The sequence below is a fragment of the Excalfactoria chinensis genome, chromosome 1 (assembly GCF_039878825.1).
Source record: "Excalfactoria chinensis isolate bCotChi1 chromosome 1, bCotChi1.hap2, whole genome shotgun sequence".
Taxonomy (NCBI): domain Eukaryota; kingdom Metazoa; phylum Chordata; class Aves; order Galliformes; family Phasianidae; genus Excalfactoria; species Excalfactoria chinensis.
This window is the reverse complement of record NC_092825.1, coordinates 178,362,981-178,378,872: the sequence shown is the minus strand read 5'-3', so window position 1 is coordinate 178,378,872 and position 15,892 is coordinate 178,362,981. Positions and strand designations below refer to the sequence as shown.

Below are 15,892 nucleotides of genomic sequence, written 5' to 3'. Positions count from 1 at the left end.
AGCACACAAGCATCAAGCAAGTTACTACGTATTGACGCACTAGCTGTACATAGAGCAACTCCATGGATCATAACCAAAAGCTCATTGAGGTAAATAATTAAAATGGACAATTCAGAAAACTTTACAAAAATACTTCTTTTTATTGAAAGCAGCAAAAGTTCAAGCAGAACAATACAGAGAATGTAAACATCACTAAGTTCAGCTCCAGCCTGCTGAACCTTTGAGAAAAGTCTACGCTAAACGCATCTACCGTACTAGCAAGTTAACAGACTATATTATAATCTGAAAATATATATTTTCTACTTTGAATTAAGAAAAAGTAACTTATCGTAGTCTGTCCCAGCGCCAGATACTGGCATCATCACACACAGCTATAAGGATACTACTATCCCTGCTAAAACTGGTTTGTCGAATGGCAGCAACACATTTAGGATGAGTAAGAGTCGTACACCTATAAATAAAAGAAAATTATTCAGCTGCAATGTTAAACCTGCACTTGCTGCTACTACATTATGGAGTGCTGTTTCACCAAATTCTTACTTATGTGACCTAGGAGGAATTCAGAAGGTAGCAGGATTATACCACAGTGTATTCTGTATTCCAAATTTGGACTTGGGAAAGCACTGATGTCTGGTTCACCCACTGCCAATTCTCATCCACCCAATTTCCACAGAAGCATTGATTAAAATCTCATTGAATTGTGTTATTTAGGACTTTGTAATCAATGTTCTTTTCTAGTTGTTAGGAGTAAAATACGGCCACTGGACAATTCAAGACTGCAGCATTTTTCAGCAATTCTGTATATGCGTGTCTGTATTTTTACATATGCGCACACAGACATTACTGGATGTACACAAATATATTGTACATGTGTTCAAACATGCAATAAAATCACCTGGCCACACAGGCAAGAAACTGAAAAGCCATATTGTTTCCTTCAGATTGTGCTCATAGCTAACCTTTGTACCCTCATTACTCTAGTCCTTCCATCTATTCCTTCTAATTGCTCTATAAATCTACCTAATCAGTGTGCAAGCAACTGGAGCAAGATGCATTCTTTCACTTTATCTTCATACACTGCTCAACACAATTTGATTGGTACCTTTTGGAACTACTGTAATGTGAATAATAGAACGGAAAAGTAAATAAATAACCTCCAGGAGCTCAGAACATTTATTTACCTAGTAGTTAGAGTGGCTACTGCACTTTAAGAATATCAGTAATTGTCAGTAAAAGAAAGTTCCCCAAATTCCTATCTCAACAACAAGAAAATTGAGCATTAAGTACTCACTTGGCTTTATGAGGATCCTCTATTTCTAAATCCCACACGTAAAGTTTGCCAACCTGATTGCCAAGAGCAAGCATCTTAAAAAGAAAGCAGAGGATAGAGAAGTCTTACAGTATTATTCAAAAGATATGAAACCCATAAAACTCAAACTTTAATGAAGACTCTACAGTTATGTTTAAATGTTTGAACATTAATTGCTTAACAAGCTCGATGAAGTGGCTGGAAATCCTAAATAATTTGCTTCCTTTCTCCCACATTGTTATCTATCTTATTGTTAGATAAGTTAGATATTGCTAGATAAGTTAGATAACTTGTTATCTATCTCTGCAGATAGAGGAGGAAGATACCAATAAACATAACAGTTTCCCATAATGCCCCTTGCAGCAGACCATTTTGCTTCTCAGACACCTTATCACAGGTACCAAAATTCTTCCCATACACGGAAATATGGATAAATGAAGGGCTACACACCTTCAGGTACAGCAAGGTCCAAGCTCACACATACCTTTTGCCAGAAATCCATTGAAAACCTCATGTACCATATATCACACTGGCTGTAATCGAATCTTCCAAGTATGGTCACATTTGACTCACTTGGCTTGATTTTATCTATATCATCTTCCATTTTGCCGGGTTTCCAGCACACAATGGCATTTTCACAAGACTAGAGGGAAAAAGTGAACAACAACAAAAAGTGTGCAACATTCAGCTGTAGAACACACATGCACCAATTTCTGCCAAAGGTGCAATGCCACCATGCAGTTTAATGTCTCCAAGCAAACACTGCTAGTGTTATCACACAAATCCAAGGAACTCCATTGTGTAAATCCTCATTTCTCCTTTCAGCTGCAGGACCCCACATGAGTAACTATATATTCATTCTCTTTCTGTACTCCTCATGCAGAACTCGGGTAGTTGACATGTTGCTACTTCTAGCACAGTTCTGACCGTTGTAATCATTTTACTTTTGAAGTAAAAGTTGCTTATCTACATGTGCAAACAGACACCAAAATCTGTAACATAAAATCCTTTCATGCAGCATAGTAAGTTAACCTACAATTTGTATTCTAGTGAAACTACTACTGTTTAAGAGCCTAAAAAAGCAAGTAAAAGCAAGGTAGCTGAAAAAGCTTGCCCTTTACCTTGGAAAGAATTAGGTCACCCAACCATCGTACACAGTCAACATAGTTCCTATGTATGTCTCTTGTAGAAAAGTCAGGAAAGTGGATTTTCTGGGAAATAAAAGGCCTATGGAAAAAAAACAGCCACGTGAGATTCAGGGAAACACTGAAATACAAGCCTAATTTTCAATGGCCAGTTTTAATATACCTCAATGATAAAAGGACAGGTCTGTCTTTTTTGTTCTTTTAACAGTTTTGCTGCAAAGCAGATTTTGTCCCCTAAAATGGGAACTGTCCATTTTCATCTCATTCCTACTGAAATAACTTACTTTCCAAAATGCTTGACTATAAAAAACTGTACCAAAGCAATAACACTCCTTCAGAAGCTGCACACAGCTCCCATTGCTAAGTACCTCAAGAACTAATTAAAGCTCCATTTTCCAGATGCTTATTTTGCAACATCTAGACTGTTAAATAGAAAAGCACACTAAAAAAAAGAATAAAATATTTTTACTTTTTTTTTTTTTTAAGCATCATTTAATATTTGGTAACATTACCAAAAAAAGCGAGAGCATTTTCACAGTTAGTCTCATTGCTGAACATGTTCAATGTTTTTTGACTCTTCAATTCTCTCAATGGTTTAACTGGAAGTTAAGATTAAAGAGATGATGAACTTCATCAGGAGAGATTTATCTATCATATAACTAATTACTGTATTTAACTGACAATTTATGTGCATCTGAAGTGAGATAAGACAATGATGAAAACTGAAGTTAATACTACATAAGGAGTTGCTTTTTTCCAGCCCCGGAGTCAGATAACAAATACAATAATTAGAGATAACTACACAATATAAAACTCAATTGCTTACTACGTTTAACAATTGGATTCCCTCCTAGAAATTTGGAAGTAGGAGGAAAAAAAAAGGCACTGACGCATCTTAAAACATGATGTAATACAAGCTTTAAGACTGATAAAGATGATAATCCCAGACTTTCCCTAGTCAAGTAAATAATTAAGAAGTAATTAAGATATTCAAAAATAAAAGTGGTAGGAATTTTAATGAAATTTAATGAAGTTCTACTGAAGTAAACAACAAGAAGAGAGATATTCAAAAGAGATTCAATGTCCAGCACAATCCCCGGGTCACTATCTCCAAGAACTTCCAATGTCTACACTAATGAATCTGGGCCATTGATGAAAGTTTTTATTTAAAAATCTTTAAAAAGAACCCCACAAAGCCAAGAAGATGAAGACTACATACCTGTTTGTTTTATTTGGGTTGTACTCATAAGACTCTTTGATGGCATTGATCATTCTCTTGGAATTAATCCTCCAGAGTTTGAGAGAGTGATCCATTCCACAAGACATGATTTTTTCACCAAGAAGATCATAATCCTATGTGTATGAAATGATTTTGAGCACCCCCAGCCTAAGCTGCATTATATCAACTCAGATTTTATTCAAACATTTCCATCAAAACAGCTTTTTCTGTGTAAAGAATGCACTAAAAACTGCATATAACTTAATCTTACTAACTACAAAGAAACACGATCTCTTAATAACCACAGTTACTCCCTGTCAAGAGAGGCAGCACTGACAAACAACAAATCTACTGCTAGTGCTCCCTCTCAGTCAGTTCCCTAGGTTTCATTTTATAGAGGAATCCTGACACAACTCCAGAGCTACTGCATGGATATGACTACAAGAGAACACAGCATCAGGTCTTGAATAGATGTATATCTCACCTTTCAAATCCCACAACAGAAAAGGAAACAACTGTTATGAAGAGTATGCTAAAAGTCAGCTACTCTAGTCAGTATTTACTGGGTACCAGCATCTGTTTGTAGCCACTGAAAAGCAACATAACTTACCTGAAAGAGCTTCTTTCCTCCACTACTATGCCTCTAAAAGATCTGTTGCTTTGGTTTGATAAGACCATGAGAACTTCACAAGTGGGACTATAATAAACTCCTTCTAGCCCCACAAAGCTCTATTTTATTTAGTTCTAGGCTGTGTTGTAAGAAAACCAGCAACTGAAACAGATACAGAAAGCGAACACATGCCCTGACTATGGAGAGGTGGCCAGATCAATGAAACCACTACATCTAAACTTTATTTATGCACTTCTCTTTTAAAGCAGGTAAAATATCAAAAACAGTGCACAGGAGGATAAAAAGTTGCATGTTATAGGCTTGCTACCCTTTGTAAATCTAAATCACTGCCCCACAGTCTTCCACTTACTGCACTTAACACCTCATCCCTGTGCCCTTCTACTCCTCCAAATATTGCAACCAGCGTGTCTGTCTGGATGTTCCACAGTCTCAATGCATGATCTATAAAGAACAAATAAAATTACATGCTGCTTTTTATATGTACATATGAATAATATATTTCAGCTTCACCACTTTCAATAACAAGTGTTGATGTAAACATTTAAAAGGCACTTCATTTTTCTTCAGTTGTTAGAAACAATGGAACTGCATTAACTAAATTGCCATTACAACTAAACTGCTGTCAGAATAATTGTAATTAAGATAGTGTGCCCATCCCCCTCCCCTAGTGATAGTCCCTACCAAAACATACTTAGGTCTTCAGATCATCTGAAAGTAGATCTTGAACAAGTCTGCCTTTGTTCAGCTTTATCTCAAAAGCAATTTGTATTCCAAATAAAGCATTAAAATTCCTTTCAGACATTCTTACAACAGCATTCAATAAGGTTTGGTTTTTTTTATTTTAATTTTCTTTTTTTTTCTTTTAACTACTATTCTTTATGAGACACAGACTGGAGGGATGGGAGGAACTGTTTCAATAAACAATAGGTATTCCAATGTCAGTCAGATGAGCCTGCTCATTTAAAGACAATTCTGACAGCTTCTAATTAAGGACTTCTACTGTATTTCCCATGTAGAAATAGGAACCTCTACTGAATTTCCCATTTGGATTCTACAAATACACACTACACTGAATGATGGTAATACCAACTGGAGGGCCTTTCAATCCCAAATATTTTCTACTATTTCTACTCATCTCTCAATCAAGCAGTTCTGAAACTCCACTACTCTCCTGCTTCATGCCTAGTTATATACATTATCCAGATTAAATCTCATAAATCTAATGGCTGATGTCAAAATGGTATCAAAAGGACAAAATACACAGAAGTCTTGAAATTCAAAAGTAGGCCCACAGCACAATCAGACAAGTTCCCAACTCTAATTCTTATGGAAACAATCAGTGACACTGATTACACTTAAGTCAGAAGTCCCCTTAGGTTACCAGCTCCAGTATTCCTGAAGGCTTGCTCCTGAGGCAAATCAAATACCCCCTTACATAACAAAACAGTCTAGATTAGGATGCTGTGACTGTTTAGACTGAACAAGCCCATGAGACATCACAGCATAAACTTGCTTCTTCTTTCGCTAATGCCCTTTTCACTCAAAGTCCTAAGAATGTTTTCCCTTTGCTGACAGTGGTGAATGCCATCTGCAACATTAAAATACGCCCACTAGATGGCACCACGCTTCAACAATTGAAAGAAATTGAAACTAAGTAATAAAGATAGGAAAAAGCAACTCCAGAGCTCACATTTCTTTCCTGAAAAAACAATGGTGTACACAATCCCTTTGCACCACAGGCATTTATTTTTATTGTAGGCCATGGATTTGATATGTATCTAATACATACCCAAGAAGAGCAACACTTGCTCTAGACTTCCAAGGTAAACTTGTTCAATCCCACTAATAAAATTTTCAAAGACTTGAGAGATTTTGGCCATTTTCAAGATCAAAAATCCAATCCAAAGTATTCTGATTTATACAACAACATAAGTGTTTTTTTTCCTCACCTTTGCTTACAGATAAAAGAAGATTTGGATCTCTTGGATGGAATTTCAGTTCATTGATTGCATTTCCATGACCCACGTAGTGCTGGGATAGAATTCAGAGACCAAGTTATAATCTCCCCTCATGTTTACATGTACTTAGAAGACATGTTTCATGCCGTACTGAAACATAAGCTTCATTTCAAAGTTCTGAGCACTTACCTTTATGCACTGCATTGTAATAGGATTAATTATCCTAATAATACCCCTGGATCCTGCCACAGCAAGAAGAGGATGGCTTGTATTGCTATCATATGTCCATGCACAGGTATAGAAGTTTTCATCTGCCTACATCTTACATTAAGGAACACAGAAGACACTGAAGTTTGGGTTTTGAGCAAAATTAACTTTTAAATATATTTTTTTAAAGTGCTTTTCCAAGCAAACTTGTTGTCCATGTGTCCACGAATGGATCCAACAATAAAAAAAATGAGTATTTGATCATACATCTGCAAATAATAATCAGCACTGACTTTCCTAGAGATTTCCTCACTTCTGTTTCATAAAACACAAAGAATGCCTTTCTCTTGGCATTGCTTTTCAATCTTTCTCCAAAATATCCAAAGACTGGGAGTATAAACAAGGATGAATCAAGACCCAGTCAGAAATCAGTAACTTGTGAACTGCAACTGATCAACAGAAGTTATTACCACTTCAGAGCATGAAACACAATTCTTAGGCTTGAAATCCAGTTCCAATTCAGAGAGCTGAGACCACTGTAGAACATGGAATGTGAAACACTGTGCAAATATTGGTGTTGGGAAGACTGAACTGACAGAGAATCAGCTTTCAAATACTTTAATGCAGCATGTTCCATGAGTCTGCATTTCCGATATTATTTCAATATGAAAGACTTGAGGATGTGGGAAAGATGAAAGAAGGCTAAGACCTAACAGGAGGAATGTGCCACATGAGCAGGGTATTAAATCACAGAAAAGCCTCTGTGTTCTTTTTCCTACAAAGCCTCCACTATTATGATAAAGAGCAATCAAGCAAGTGTGTTTTTACTTAAAAGGATACATCAGCATCCACATAGGACTGTAACAGACGGATTTCTCCTTGGGAGTGGCATTCATATAAAGTAACCTGGGGAAAGAAAGAAGTGAGAGGAATTGTTACTTACTTGTGATAGCTCAAGAGAAAACCAAATACACCTGTGCACTGAGTTGTTTGTGGAATGGCAGTATGCTTCTATGGTTTAGCTCTCACCTCACTTGTTTGTTTCTAACAGTGGGTTTAATAAAACAACATGCACAGCAGTTTTAGTAGAGCAGCATTCCAGGACTTCCTAGCAGCCCTTCCCAGATATTAAAAGATAATATTTGAATATACTTATAACCAGTTACTTCCATAACCTCTAACCAGACCTTATCTTTACATCAGCATTTGATGATTTTAGTTAATTTTAGTTTAGCACTTTTTCCAGGTTGGACAAACCTGGAAATGAAAGACTTCTTGTTTATTTACAACACTTCCATAGAAGGAACTTGAAGACTAAAACAATGTAGAGTCTTGTTCAGAAAAAGCCTATAAAGTCAGGCTATTAATTTTGCCTTCTAGAAAAAGTAACATCTAAGAAGAATAATTTCAGTGAGAAGATACATTTACCCACCTGTCTTCTTTACTATATGCTCATGTTACTAGCAAAATTTTCCATTACCACAGAGGCTAATTCCCAAGCTGCTAAGGCATAGCATCATACTGTAATTCAGAGGCAGTACATCTCTAAGATAACAGACACTACATACCTCATAAATATGGCTTTCTATGCAAGTCACCATATGTTAGTACTATAGACAGGTAAGGGGTTTCATTGAAAAACAATGAATGCAAAGAAAACCACACAGGAGGGCTTATGGTTGAAAACAGGTTACTCACTCTGTTGCTGCCTACAGTGGCAAAAACAAGAGGATCGCCTTCTTTACTGTGCCAGTTAAACTGGACTCCGAACAAAGGCTGACCATGGTCCTCCTGCAGATGTAAAGCAAAGTTAGAAAAAAAATAATAAAGCCCACAAACACATTATTTCTGTGAAATTCAGCTGTAATGGGAAATGGTTAAATTGTTATGTTTTCCCCCTGAACTACTAGGTTCACACCCAATATAATTTCAGATAGCGAACAGTTAGGAAGAACAGTTTTGTAACATCGCATTTTAATTTGGCTGTCTTCACAGAGGATAAAGCAATATTTCTTTCCTCTCAACAAAGTTTTAAATTCAAAGCGAAGAACTGTTGCCTCACAGCTGAGACCAGAAGTTGGCCCAACTACTGCTTACTCTGCTTTGCATCTTTCAACAAGGAAACCTCCTAAGGTCAGGTCTATAAGCACTTTATATTGCTGTAGTTACTTTCACACAAAGATTTACAACATCACAAAGGAGACCTGTTAGGATTGAGAAGAATTATACTGGTGCAAGGGTGGAGAAGGGTTACATTTCACTATTACAGCACAATTAGGTCTTGCAACTCTGTCACAAGCACAATGAATTAACTCCAGCATATCACAAAGCTGCTGCAAAGTTCATGTCTACAAAGCGTTTTCAGATCTCCTTCACAAACAGTTATCGGAAGGAATATCAAGTATTATTTTTAAAGCATTTTACATCAGTTTAAGAAGGGAAAAAAAAAAAAAAGAAAAAAAAAAAGAAAGAAGCAGATATGTTTACAAATCACAATGAATATGGTGGTGCTTGTTATTAATTGATAACAGTATTTTGGCCTGTCCTGACAGGATGTTTTCAGCAAGAATAATGTTCATTAAAGTGCCTCCCCACAGGGGACTGTCTGGGACAGTACAGGCAGGAAGGAAGTGTCTCATGATGGCTGTTAAGCAGCCTTCAAATGGCAGTGCTTCAGAGACAACATGAGAAATATTAGCCCTGGCAGCTCTGACCCATACAGGAACCACAGAACAAATTTGAGGAGGGGGTATGGGCGAGGAATTCAATTCTACTCAAAAAGAAAACAAAAAAGCTTGCTAAAAAGGAAGTCTGGAAGAATTTAAAGTAGGCCATATTTACTGGGAAATGCAGTATCTGTTGTTACCTCAATGGGGACAGCTAGAAAAGCCAGGTGAAAAAGAAATCTTTGAGTGAAGGCCCTCCTGCATCTCGTAAGGAGGGGTACAATTTTCAAAGCTGAATACAGATTAAGAAAGCATGTTTGAAGTTGAACTCTAAGCATTAGCCATTGTAACATTAAAGAACAGGGTAGCTGTTTGATGGGGAGCGTGGGAAAAGTAGCAAGGTTATTAGTAACCCCAGTACAGAAGAAAAACAAGAAGGAATTCAGCACCAGTACAGCGTTAAAATTAAATGAAGAGGCACAGAATTAGGAAAACACCAGGGTATCTGCCTGAAGTTATGCTTACCTCATTTGAACTACCATCATCCTCACTGGTGAGAAAGAGCACGTGCTATTTTGATAACACTCACCTGTTTTCATCTTTGTACCTGCTGCTTACCAGGTTTTCAAAACATTACACTGTTAGGTGCTGCACATTACAGTTATCCTGAGAGGCTGGATCTGTCACAACAACCTGACTCCTGGCTTTATAGACAGTTTGACCCAGATATTGGTTCAACAGTAGAATGGTGAAAAGCCACCTTGACCCTGGTATAAATAGAAGGGCACAGACCCAAGGTACTTGGGTTCTTCATGCACCAGAAAGAAGGCAAAGAAACGGATCCTACAGTTGCTATAAAGGTAAACAGATAATCAGCAGTTGGTTCTGCCCTCACTCACTAAATAGCAGCTCAACTTCAGCCAGACAAAATAAGGTTAGACCTGTTTTTAGACAGAAGGCAGTGAAATAAACACTAAGCCAACACACACACAAAATAATCATGAGCCCATTTTAAAATGCCATCACCCACACTGCTAGTGAGGCACAAACTGACCACACATACATTCCTGGTTTCCTAAAGGGGAAGCAAACTGCCACTGGCAGTGGTTTTAGCTACTTCTCCCTTACCCAACAACAAACTAGAATCCAATTCCCAGATCCAGGGACAGCAAGTAAAAGCTGAGATACTCCATTCAACAGCTAACAGCTACTCAACCACACCCTGAACAAGAGGGAAGGGTAGGGCAAACTGCATTGTTCTGAAGGGAGCACATCAAAGCAGAATTCCTCTTCGCTGGAAGATCTAGAAGAAAAATTATATGCAGAAGTGAGCATGTACTTCTGTTAGTTGTATGTGCTCATTTATAAACCTTGTCGCCATTCAGCCCACAGACAGCAAAGATTTTTTCAGTATACCTTCCAGTAATCTAGTGCTGTAAAAAGCAATAAAATAAAGCACTTTTTGCTTTCCTGTCATTTTCCAAGTCATATATTTGTTTGCCTGATGCTTAAATTTCAGCCAAAATAGCTTCCACACTAGTGTTTAAAAGGCATATTTAGCAAGCACTGTGTTTTTCAGTCTGAATCATAACCATCTGACATTCAAAGCAGTCAGCAATGGCCATGTTTCTTTGTCTTCAGGAGGAAAGAAGTAAAAACAAAGGAATAAGGGAAAACTAAGAATAGGAAATTGAAAAAAAAAAAATCCATACATCTCTAAAGAAAATTAAAATGAATTTCTATGTCTAAATCATGTTGACTTTTCATTAATATCAGTATGCCCATCTTACAGCACAATAAGATGCATTATGTGAGATCCAATGAGTTTAATGTCTCTCTGGACCAACACACAATATTCAATTGTTACAGTTTATCTAAATAGCATCTGTAATATTAAGGATAAGAAAAAAAAGAAGTGAGGCTTCCTCAAAAATGAAGTAAAAAGAATTACCTAACCTGGCCACTATTTGGTCTTTAAGCCAGTTCAAAGAGAAACTGGAAGACTTAGAAATAATAATCTCACTTAGAGAGTAAATGTAGCATTTCAGCTGTTTGACTCTGCCTGCACAGCAACCTGTTTCCAGAGCCTGATCCAAGTCCTTGAAGCTGGGGATTAACCACAAAGGGTGATCTTTAGGGTCACCCCAGAGTAGGTAGGAGGGATGTCCTGTTATTCCACAGTACCCTTGAAAAGTACTAACCAGTTTGGGATGTCTGTGGAAAGAACACAAATATGCTCAGCATTACTCAGATACTGCTAAACGTTTGGGTGCTGAAAGGCCCACAGCCCTATTTGAAGCAAGACTTGAAGCCATAGAAAGCACCGTCTGTGGGGGCGATTCATGTGAACCACAGAACTGCTGCCTACCTGGGTGAAAATGAAAGAACTGCTCCACTCTGAAAGAACCGGAGATTATTTTACACCTCAAAAAGCACATTAAGATCAACTGCTTTCCCAGACACTTGTGTCAGAATAACTTCATATCACAATTTCTTCCGCGGCAAAGCTCATTCAAGAGGTTTCCATGATCCAAATCTCTCATCCCCTCCTACTTAGCTACCCTAACATTTCAGCGAGGCAGTCTGAAGCCTAAATTCAGAAACAGCAACATCAGCAAAACCCAGCAGTGAAGTGTGGGAGAATGACACAAATCTGTTAAAGAAATTCTGAGAAAAACACCCACTATGGAGCTGCACATAACCTCTTGTTAGATAGACAGGAAGTTTAACACAACTATCGTTTTCAGGATCCGAGCCTTCCTTTTTTTTTTTTTTAGAAATCTCATAAAAAAAAAGTCATATCCACTGGCATATTTACAGCTTTTAACACATAAATATCCCACACGAGGCTGGGGAATGAAAGAACATCTTGACACAGTGCAAGCATCAAAGTGAAAACAACTCATTCAGTTCCTCACAGCCCTGTGCTTAGTGCAGAAGACAACAATACAATAAACACAAGGACAGCAAGTCAAAATCACAAACCCATATCCCTTCCTAGCAGCAGGTATTCTGTGTAAACATAAACACGACCCACATCAGGTACACACACAACCCTCCCGACTAATTAATCAAACCACATGATGGGATTTGTGACAATTGATTAATGACGATGGTGACAACATAAAAAAAAAATGTGACAAGGAAAGTGTGAGGAGAAAACCATTCCCAATATTGTGATTGGTTTGTGGTTTTCTTTTCTAATACATTTCGTCAGGAAGAAAAAATCTGTATGGAATCTGTGTTTTGCAGCAAGCTGTCACACATTCAGTTCTATTTTGTTAATCCGCCACATCAATAACTACAGCTTTGATAAACGACATAATCATAAAATAGCAAACATAACTTTGTAAAACAACTGGACTAATTGCAGCAATACTAAGAAATAAGAATTGGCATAAGCATTTTTCTTCTTCAAAACTCGGACAATCCCCAATGAGAAAAACACTTTCTTCAAATGAGCACCAAACACAGGTATTTTTAAATATTCTGTGATATGTATATAATTGTCCTGACTGTCTCACAGTCTACATTTACATTACCGACAGCAAACAGTATCCCACATTCCCATGCTGAAGTTTACATATACCCACCTTCAGGCTATTTACACATTTGAAGGAATATTTGCACTTCTTTGACTTCCACTTTCCTTTTCCCCAGCTTTTTCTTCCCGGTGCATTAGGAGTGTTTGTCGGGGTATCGGGGCGTTCCGTGTTAGTACCGCTTTCAATACTAACAGCATCATCCTGAAAACATTCGAATTACACAGATTGAAATGAAGACGTCATTAACTGACGGATAAAATCATCAGCTAACTGCAGCACTTAGCCCTTTCACTTTCCTCTTCCTCCTCCACAAGAACAAAAGATCCCCCAGGACTTGATTTTTATTTAGATTCACATACTTAAACCTGTTACTAACATAATAGCATTTCTATTGGAAACAACATGAGTCACACAAGGACTAACCCAAAAGGGTCATATGCGAACTGCGATACAGTGAAATTTCTTTGGAATACAGGAAGCTGTTCTTAAGAAATACCTGAATACAAAGTCATTGCCTTCCTAGAAAGTATCTTTGACGTACATGAAATGAATACTTCTGAACTAATGAATCAAGACAGTGTTTGTTTAAAAACATATTTACCCATGTCAGGAATCTAACTGCTCTTGAAGTCCTCTGTAGGCCCTCAGCAGCATCAGGAATAGCACAGTTCTGCAATAAGCCAGCAGTGCCACTGGATAAGGAACTTTCACCCCTCCATCCTACTCTTTCTAACAGATTCTCATCTCCAGCAGTGCAAGCCAGGTTTGGGCGCCACAGTATAAGAAGGACACAAAACTATTAGGAGGGCTATGGGAAGTAAACTCACAAGAGAAAGTTCAGCTTATTAAATTAACTGACTTCATTTTTTTCCCGACAAACTCATTTCACAGCCACACGATGACAAGACCCAAATTTGGGGAGACAGAGGCAGACAAAAAACAGCCTGTCATTGCAAGACATCAAGTATAACAGGAAGCTGCATCACAAACTCCACTAGGAATATGGAATAAGGTCAGTCATTTCCTTCACACCGCATCCTAGCGGAGCTAACTTCCCCCTAATAAGCATAACCAGGTTTTGCAATCTTTACATTTAGCTATTTCTTTTCCTTTACCCTAAGCAATTTCAGAGCCTGCCAAATGCTGGTCTCCTAAGAGCACTTGCTGTCAAGAGTCATAATACTTCACAGAACCGAAGCTTCCTCTGGACTAATCAGATGCAGTCAATACAAGAACACCAAGTACTTGGTATAATAAAATACAACCACATAACTACAACTAAAACATGACCAACAAGCACACCTTCAGGATACCTGTGGAGTACCTGGTGAGGTGTTGGCACTGCTACCCAGAGAAGCTGTGGATGCCCCACCCCTGGAGGTGATCAAGGCAAGGCTGGATGGGGCCCTGGGCAGCCTGATCTAGAGCATGATTTAGTGGTTGGCAAACCTGACCATGGCAGAAGGGTTGGAACAAGATGATTTTGAGGTCCCTTCCTACCTAGGCCACTCTATGATTCCATGAAAAAACAGGCTTTCTGCAAATCAACACTGTTACACCAACCTTTAAGAAGAATCTAGGCCTTTCAGGAGCAGCAAAGCTCATAAAAAAGTTTTGGAAAGAGACTTTCCACCTTTGAGGCAGCCTATAACAGACACCAAAGCAAACCTGAGAGTGTCTGTCGCCACATCACACCCAGATTCACAAATCATTAAGGTCAGAAAAATCATCTAAGATCACCTAGTTCAACTATCGACCCATCACCACCATGCCCACTAACCACGTCCCTTGGTGCCACATTTACTCTTCTTGTAAACCTTGAGGGACGGTGACTCCACAACCTCCCTGGGCAGCCTGTGCCAAACACTGAAACAATCCCTAACACAGAGAGTTACCACACAGCCCCTCCTTCCTTGTCTATCCGTTCTAAAGAGCTTAATATTCTGCAGAAGCTGAATGACCAACGTGTGGTCTGCATGTCCAGCTGCCTGGCACTGATACTCAGTGAATAAGGCCCAGAAACAGTGGCACACAGCACCTCAATAGCAGCACTTGCACAGGTTATGGGCAATGTGATCCAGCTGCCACACTTTCATACTGAGTGCTCTAACCAAGAAAGCCACCATGCAGAACTCCATGTCATTAACTCCCCCAATTCACCAGCTGCATAAACCGACTACCAGATTGCTCAGACGATCTTTTCAACTGTTAAGTTACTTGGGATCAATCTCACGACCTTCGGTTTAAATACTCTAATTCAGTACAGTTGAGAACTAACAGCCCTCATCCCTTGCAGCCGATTCCCGCTGACAGCAGCTTACGAGCACACAACCAACTGCAAGGAACCCGCTTTAGCAGAGGGGTCGGACTGGATGATTTCCAGAGGACCCATCCAACCCCTACAACTCTGTGATTATCCCCCTATTCCTTCAATCCCCAAAGCGTTGCATGCACAAATTAATACCGAGCAACGCGTTAATACTCTGCACCGTGGCAGCGATGAAAAGTGACACAGAGATACACGAAACGCGGATGTTTTTTCGCTAAAGCATTGAAGAAGTGACAGAGCGGACCGCTCACACCTCAGGGCCTTCAATCCTCCCTCACGCACGCGGGGAAAGCGCGGCCCCTCTCCTACAGAGCTGCCGCATGCTCGCCACCGCCTCCCCCACCTTCCCGCTTTCCCCCCACTCAGCCTCACGTTCTCATCTCCAGACAGGTCCCCGGGGTTGCTGTTCTCATCGCTGCTCAGCTTTTGCTTCTTAGCCGGCATCTCACCCCCTACTCCCGCCGATGCCGCCGCCGGGGTTTCTCCCCGCTCAGACATCTTCCCCGCCCCCCGCCCCCGCCACGCAGCCGTAAAGCGCGGCCGGGGGGCGTCGCAATGCTCTGCCGTAAAGCAGCACCGAGCCCCGCGGCCCCTCAGCTGCCACACTGCTGAAAAATCCGCCTTCCCGCGCCGCGCGGCCCCTCAGCGGCGGGAGGAGGGCTGGGAGGCTGAGGGGGCGATGACGCCCATCGGTGTGGACTCAACCATTAATAAGTCTTATTATTATTTATAATAGAATGTATGAGAATAATAAAGCGTAATGGCACTATATACTGTTATCTGTGGCCTGGACCAGCACTCTCGAGCACGTTCGTAGGATAGAAAGTAGCCCTCGGCCCTGGTCACCACAGCGCCTGAGTCCTGTGAGGACCACAAAGTTCCT

The 15,892-nt window shown here is 39.5% G+C and overlaps 1 protein-coding gene across 2 annotated transcripts; it reads right to left on the bottom strand.

Moving 5' to 3' along the window:
* Positions 1 to 114: 114 nt before the first annotated feature.
* On the bottom strand, positions 115 to 15,544 carry EED (embryonic ectoderm development). 2 transcript variants are annotated; one of them, XM_072326938.1, is made up of 12 exons: positions 15,382 to 15,544; positions 12,729 to 12,881; positions 8,168 to 8,260; positions 7,310 to 7,375; positions 6,452 to 6,577; positions 6,254 to 6,335; positions 4,612 to 4,745; positions 3,674 to 3,807; positions 2,431 to 2,536; positions 1,794 to 1,952; positions 1,292 to 1,365; positions 115 to 451 (listed from the first exon to the last, which is right to left on the bottom strand). In XM_072326938.1, exons 1-12 carry the CDS (start codon positions 15,505 to 15,507, stop codon positions 325 to 327), a joined length of 1,380 nt encoding a protein of 459 aa, XP_072183039.1. In that variant the 5' UTR covers positions 15,508 to 15,544; the 3' UTR covers positions 115 to 324. The 2 variants fall into 2 exon arrangements, with proteins under 2 accessions (XP_072183039.1, XP_072183038.1); XM_072326937.1 differs by having other exon boundaries at positions 117 to 451; positions 4,654 to 4,745.
* Between the last annotated feature and the right edge of the window lie 348 nt (positions 15,545 to 15,892).